This window comes from Cryptotermes secundus, unplaced genomic scaffold, assembly GCF_002891405.2.
Source record: "Cryptotermes secundus unplaced genomic scaffold, Csec_1.0 scaffold47, whole genome shotgun sequence".
NCBI classification, from domain to species: domain Eukaryota; kingdom Metazoa; phylum Arthropoda; class Insecta; order Blattodea; family Kalotermitidae; genus Cryptotermes; species Cryptotermes secundus.
Genome location: NW_019721002.1, coordinates 1,522,225 through 1,529,768, shown reverse-complemented (window position 1 = coordinate 1,529,768; position 7,544 = coordinate 1,522,225). Strand labels below are relative to the sequence as shown.

At 39.7% G+C, this 7,544-nt stretch overlaps 1 protein-coding gene across 2 annotated transcripts in view; it reads right to left on the bottom strand.

The window, feature by feature from the left end:
• Positions 1–1,330: 1,330 nt before the first annotated feature.
• Positions 1,331–7,544, bottom strand: part of LOC111873796 (riboflavin kinase) — a 6,568-nt gene continuing 354 nt past the window's right edge. Inside the window, exons 2-4 of one of the 2 annotated variants that reach the window (XM_023868776.2) lie at positions 5,207–5,358; positions 5,013–5,115; positions 1,331–4,050 (exon numbers count right to left, since the gene is read on the bottom strand). In XM_023868776.2, the coding sequence (XP_023724544.1) occupies positions 3,872–4,050; positions 5,013–5,115; positions 5,207–5,358 (434 nt within the window). In that variant the 3' untranslated portion in view covers positions 1,331–3,871. The remainder of the gene's footprint in view (positions 4,051–5,012; positions 5,116–5,206; positions 5,359–7,544) is intronic. The other variant, XM_023868785.2, reaches the window with a different exon arrangement.

Here is a 7,544-nt window from a genome sequence, read left to right as displayed (position 1 = left end):
AAAAATTTTGAAATGGGTTCTATTTCCTTCTTCTGATGGAAAGGATACGAAGAGATTTCTGCTACACACTAGAGCCCTTGGTAGGGGTCCTGGGTATGAGCATAGCTCTACCAAGTGGCCCAAAAGAGGAACCTCTTCAAAACCTCTCGGCTGAAGACATAAATGGAAACTGTGTATAAATATGTGGTTAATAATGAGATTATGATAAACATGGAAGTGAGGATGACTTGAGAAGGCACGGTCATGTGTCTGCAGGGAATAAAAAACCTGAGTTATGAGACAGTGAGATTAACTCAAATTTTGCTGTTAGTTTCAGAAATAAATTAATGTAAGTACTTAGAAAAGTATAAAACTGCACACTTAACATTTTCAACCATCACCAAATTGATCTGAGAAGACAACAGTACACAAAGAGCCCAGATAAAGACTACTTCACAGTATGGGAAAGACAGGTTCATGTCATCAGAGTTCAACACCACTGATAAAACGCTTTTCAGTAACTAGCAGTGTGCCTGATTAAAATGAATGTCAGGGGAGTGTGAACCTGCTTTATCACCAATGTATGTTTATCTATGATTTATTTAATGTCAGTGTCAGCAGCTCAGCCTGCGTGCTGCCAAACAATGGGACAATTAGTGAATAATGAACTGTAAAGTATGTGGAAGGTGGGGCAATGGCTTAACGTGAGGAGATATTACCTTGCAGGGATTGAAAAAAAAAAAAAAAAACTCAGTCAGGACAGCTGTTGTGTTGGCCAAGATTCATACTGGGCATCTCCGGAATAAAAGTCAGAAGTGCTACTACACGTACTTAAGTCAACTTGGCTGTTGGGCCCCATTATAAAAAATTACCAACATCAGTAACGTGATAATTTCAGGTTAAAGGACTAGTTCTATGCCTAATGAATATCAGGGCAGTAATTTAACAACCCTTCCAGCAACTCAAGGCTATGTAATGTTGAATGATAATATGGCGTGTTGATCTGTTGGTAGGCAATGACCCATAAAGAGCACCAGAGGAACAGTGTTTTCTCTGCGAACGGTGCCAAGATGTTATGGGCAGGACAGTTAGTTGGTTGGTTGGTTGGTTGGTTGGTTGGTTGGTTGGTTGGTGAGTGAATGAGTTAGTTAGTCGAGAACTTCTGTAGCTGACGCTTGGTACAGTTTGGTACCCAGAGAAAAGGGAAAGTCCACCAGTGGAAGCCATTACCAGAAGTCTGACAAAGACAGTAGGCTGAAAAGACTTAAGTATATGCTCTAGTGAAGTGTAAAGTGTGTGAATTAGTGAAATGATTATGATTACGTGTAGTCACGGATCTGTAAGAGTTCAGTAAATCCAACTACCAATCCAAACCACATCTACAGTCATACTCTATCACATGACAATATCATTAGTGAATAATGAGATGAGGACGTAGAAGTGTTCATGTCTTAATCTGATATATTATGCATGAATCTGCCTGGAAGGACTGTGGAAGACCATGATAACCTGTCGGGGCTAGTTGGTGTCTCATAAGTAAGAAGCTCTTTCACTTGGTCAACTTGCTTGGTACATAGAATCACTCTGACAGCGTATTGGGATGATCCAATCAAGGAGGAAGAGATGGACTGAGCATGCAGCATGGATGGGAGCCCATAGAAATGCATACAGTATTTTTGTATGAAAAACCTGAAGGAAAGAGGCTACCAGACTACTTGAAAGAGACAGATATGGAAGAGTGGAGGTATATCTCCATGCATTCTGAATCTGAGCACTAGATGGTGATGCCCTACTTGCTTTACTCCAAGGGAAAGGACACCTGGTAATCATAAATAGGAAGCCTGGTGGGAACCAGTGCCAGTCGGCACTCTGCAAGGAGAAAAATCTCCATCTTTGCCAGGAAATGCACACCAAATTCTCCATTCATACATGGCCTAAATCATCAGTACACAAACCCCCACTCCTCTCCCTGCTCTGTTCAATCATAGGAGTGAGAATGAAGTTCTGACATGACTAAACAACACAAATAAACAAGATAGATCAGTTGGTATAGCGATGGGCTATGGGCCGCAGAATGGGTGTTCAGTTCCCAGCAGGGGGAAGGCAGTTTTCTCTTCTCCACAGTGTCCAGGCTGGTTCTTCAGCCCCCCAGTCTCCCCACAGTATCAGGGGATCCTTCCACAGGGACAGACACAAAAACCAACATTCACCTCCATCTAGTGCCAAGGTTAAGAATGCGTTGACCTATACCTACATTCCCCCATACATCTTGCTGTGACAAATATGCACAAGGACAACTTTATTTTCTCTTTTACTCAAACAATGTAACAAGTACCTAAAGTGGTTCAACACAACAGGGAGACCATTAAGGTACAAGTCACACAACAAACCCTGGCGCACACAGTTAATGTGAAGCTTATGTAACAAATTTGGTTTCCCCAGCACCATGCTGTGTTCACACATGAAGTGAAGTGAGATAAGCAGAAAAAAAGGATAAAAGCCAAAAACAGCAGGACATGCCAGTTCAATATACAATATCTTTCCACTGTCATCTGAATACTGACACGAAAAGGACACGTGAGAATAAACAAGTTAGGAACTACATACATAAGATAAAGTTATCCTTGTACTTAAGTACCGCGCCTGAAACTGTATGGAAGAACAGAGGTATGGCTCCATGCATTCTTATCCTCATCACAATATGGAGATGAGTAGTCAGCTTCACCCCCTGGTGGCACTAAACCCAGGAATGAACCCAACATACCCCTTCAGTAGGACACTGGGTGGGCCCCAGAGCCAGTCCAGACATGAAGAGAAAAATTTCTGCCACTGCTGGGAATCAAACCCCAATTCCCTGGTTGTTCAGCCCACAGTCAAGTGGATATTGCGCGGCACAATATTAAAACTCATCTTAATAGAAACAGGGTATGAATGTAGGGATTGGAGTCATCTGGTTCAAAGTTCAGCTTCTGTGAATTTCTAGATTCCATTAAAAGGGGAATTTCTTCATCAGCCTAGTAATCATAACATTTCAGCACATCCTGCACCCTGAGGTTTGTGCTTAATGGGGTAAATCTAAAAGTCAAACATAAATTGGAGGAGATCCTAATTTTCTGAACTGTTCAGAAGTGTACCAGTTCAGGTTCCTATCTCAATGCAAGTTTTAAAACTGTACCACAGTATGTTTACTAGCAGCACAGATGAGAATTCATGACAGGATGACAGATGAAGCTCCCCACAGGGAGTGCAGTCTTTCTGCCAACAATGCTGCACTGCATTAGGAACAAGTTAGCGCCAGACTGCAACACTCAGGTCGAGCTTGAGGCTCTAACAGGGATATCAGTGAAGATTACTATCTTCTGGGGCGTACTACCTTATAGTCCAGTAGTTCACCTCTCAACTTCACCAGACCACATGGCATTACATCGCAGAAGATGCAGGGTGATACACTTGAAAGAGGTCCCAAATTAGTAATTGCAAATCATGCAGTAATATACTAAGGAAAACTGAACTCGGAAAGCATATCCCTTGATAGGAAGAGATAACTGGGTTACACAAGATCTCAAAATAGGTTTCTCTCCACTTGGAAGCACAAACAAACATGACACTGTGTGTGTACACACCATTCTGCTACACAACACTTGGAATCAGAGCCTGAATGAAATGGCACCAATCAGGCAAGCATGCACTGGGTCAGTGTTGCCAAATTTTGTTTTCCAGTGGTTTATGATTTATAATTATTAATTTGGGACCTGCTCTGAGTGACACACTGCAGTGCTCTTTATAATTGAACAAGTTACTGAACTGTTACCTAAGTGACAACTTGAACTGTTGTCCGCTATACTGTCTCCAGGAAATTTCTAAAAAATTGCTTGCTATTCAGTGCGTCTAGTTAATGTGATGTATCTCCATTTACTATTTTATCTTCTTTGCTTTCTGGCTGAAAGAAACTGTGATCCTTGAATATCTTCATTGCAGCTGTTTCAAGTTGTCTGTCTGCAGTATCAATGTCATGCTTTATCGTTGAGATGAGATCATCTGTGAAGATAAAATCCACTTCTATGTCAATGGCTGAAAATAAGTGATCATACACAATAGTACTAAAGACAAGTACACTGAAGTAGGCTCAAGTGTGAGGAGATATTTGCTTGTAAGTTTTGAGGTTTTCATGGCGGTGACTATGAAGAAAGCAGTCTTCTGGGATGTGGCGCCATGTAGATCTTATGGTAACTGCCATTTTCAGGGTAGAAGCAAGTACCTGCTCACGCTGGTTCTTCGCTTGCGGATTTTTTTGTACCCTGAAGATGGAGGCGATACATTCCTCCGAAACATCAGTTAACACAATATCTACATGGCGCCACATCCCAGAAGACTGCTTTTTTCAGATATTTGCTTAGTCAATATCCTCTGTGCATCACACTATTGTGTAAACATCTGTACTTTAGTAGTAAGTCTACACAAAAATAAAATGTAATTAACAGACTCTCTGCAGGACTATAAATCGATGCAAGAAGCTAGCTTTAAGGGTTCTGTTTGGAACTCCTTCTTTTGGAAGTCTATGATGGGTTTCGCATGTATATAGAATTGGTGGACAAAGAATGCTTTCACAATTTTGGTGGAGAGGTTCTTGGCAAGGAAGCATGAAAAACATGCAATGATAACATTCAGATGAATCTTAAGAGAACTAGGTTCTGATGATTGGAGGTGGATAGCATGGCTCAGGATCAAGTATGATAGTGGGTTTTTGTTCTTACAGTTCTAGACTTTTGTGTTCCAATGTACCAAAGAATTAGTTAACTTAGTTTATGATGTTGCTACTGTTGATAACTACAGGCCAGTATCATTAATTTCTGTTTTTTCTAAAATAATTGAAAAAATTATGCACAGGAGACTTCTATCATTCATAAATAAGTATAGCATAATTAACAACAAACAACACGGATTCTGTAAAGGGAAATCAACACATACAGCAATCACGGAATTTACAAAGATGGTCTACAAAGCACTANTGAACAGTCTACTGGAACACTTACCCAAGGTCCTGAAGTCCATTTCTGGACGTATGTAGCCAGTCAGGCAGACTTTTAATTGGGAACCATAGAAGTCAGTCCCAAAGTCATTAAGTATGTGTGTTTCCTGTGAGAAAATGTGGCAGAACAAAATGAAAATGACAACACTAGCTGGTAGACCTCAATTTTACACCTCAACAAATGAATGTGAAACACACCATGGACTTCTTAACATTTCTGAAGTACGGATTCCATCCAATACTCATTACCATCTTGTGTACTGGACCATTATCCAGTTTGGCCCAGCCATAATACACTCCAGTGTGGATCTCTTCAGGCAGTCCATTCACTACTTCATCTGGGAAATTAGCTGCAATGAATTGGTAATTCTCAATTTTTGATATACAGCAAACTCGAGTCTTCAATGATGTGGCAGTTTAATGTGGCAGATGCCTACAAACAATCTGGAGCAACTTGCTCTCTCCATCTTGAACATAAAAGGTAGATGGGTCACACTCGTCTGAAATATTGGTACCTCTCTATCAGACTATACAGCGACACATATTAGAAGACAACGCTCTTCACAGTCACTTCTGCCATGTAAAGTAAGCAAATGTATCCCTGTAACAGGCCGCGGATGCCCATAGGGTTGTGATGTGTCAAGGCTCCCACATTTTCTAGACAATCAGCTCACAGATGGCGGTGAGATTGTCAGCCTTATGCACCGGCCACCCTTTACCCCCAGGAAGATTCCTGGTACTCATTTCTGTTAGAGGCTGATTCGACCCCAGGGCCATAGAACAGCTGGAAGGATTAGGTAAACTGAAAAAAAATCCACCTCACCGGGGTTCGATCCCGCGACCTTCTGGCTTGTAGTATAGTGCCTCAACCAACTACACTACCTCGTGCCCCTACTGCCTCCATGAGAGCCTCAAATTTCAGTGTTTCACACAGTTCTGACAGAACAACCTCTTCACAAACAAAGACATAAGCATTCAATGTTCATAAAGTAACTGCAGTCTCTAAAATTCTGGGTCTGCATCTCAAATAAATATGCTTATTTATTAAAAACAGCGAATATAATGTTTACTTCTTATCTTACAAAATTTCACTCGATTAAGTTTCTGTAACAGCATTTGATATTAGTAGCTTTCTGAATTTCTCGTACTATCCAGTGGTCTAAACAAGAACCTAACATTTGAGAAGCAGATCTGCTGCTCCTTTCAGAAAAAGGGTACCTACAGCCCTTGACTTCCATCACACATGAAATTAAACACACTCTTTTTGTTAAGGGTTTTAATTTCACAAGCTAATAATATATGCTAACCCAAAAACATTAACCCCTTTCTGGGCAGCTCCTCTCTCCACACAGAAGTGTTCAAGAAACCATCAAAATTATGTTATTACTTGCAGAACAACATTAGAAGAATATTATTATCAACTTCCAAGAAGAATTGGAAGAATTGCTGACACTGCACCCATGACTTAAACTCTCCACATCACCATGCACTGGGCCCAATTTCACCAAATTTCTGCTCACACTACAGTTTTACAAGTACCGTTTTCTTTTATGAAACCCACTAACTTAATGTATCATCATCATCATCCTGTTCACACTGACAGCTGGATGTCATTTATATCATATATCATTGTATTAATTTTTTATCTTTGCTACCTTTTAAATCTTGTGAATGTATTTCCAAGATATATTCACTATAACATAGCGATCTGTTAACAAATACAGATCTGTATTATACCAAATGTGTTTGATTACTTGAGATATGTTAATTTAAGGCCTGATGATGACCAAATGGCAATATTTTCAATAAATAAGCAAAATGTACATTAACATCTACTATCTCCATTCAAGATATTTCCATACCACTCATCATGTTGACGGATATAATACAAATAGAAATCAAATGTTATATACACAACAGGATGCAGTCATAAACATTAAAAACTACAGAGTACTTTGAAAGTATGAAAGAGGGCTTAGAGGTTAATTTTAAATTCTGAACAATACAGTATTGTCAATACTGGTAGGTACATAAGTCAGTCTTTTAATCGTACAATATCATGCCCTTTACATATAGCTGTTTTGTAGTCCATTTTATTAAAAATGTAACAAACCGAAAAGGCCTACGGCCAAATAATTCTAACCTATCTAACGCTGTCAGTAATTTCAAATTATACAAACAGTTACAGGACATAAACATTCTACACAACTCGTCCTCAAAACCAAATAACCTACCAATACACAAGACGCAAATGTTAAAAACTTGATTATAAGTTATTGTAAGAAAGTACACCCTGTTCCTAACGACAATCCTACGTCAATTTATGCGATTCGAATGATACGTCTACACAAATTTTTAACTACGAAATAATGTACTTCCAACAGCATTATAATGCTACGACTCCACTATGGTTGTGCTGCCTAACATACAATTCACGTACCTTGCTACGTTATATATTTACACCACGGTATTTCGACAATGATTCTCGATGTGAAAACACTCCATATTCAGGGGTCACATACACTATCAACCCTCA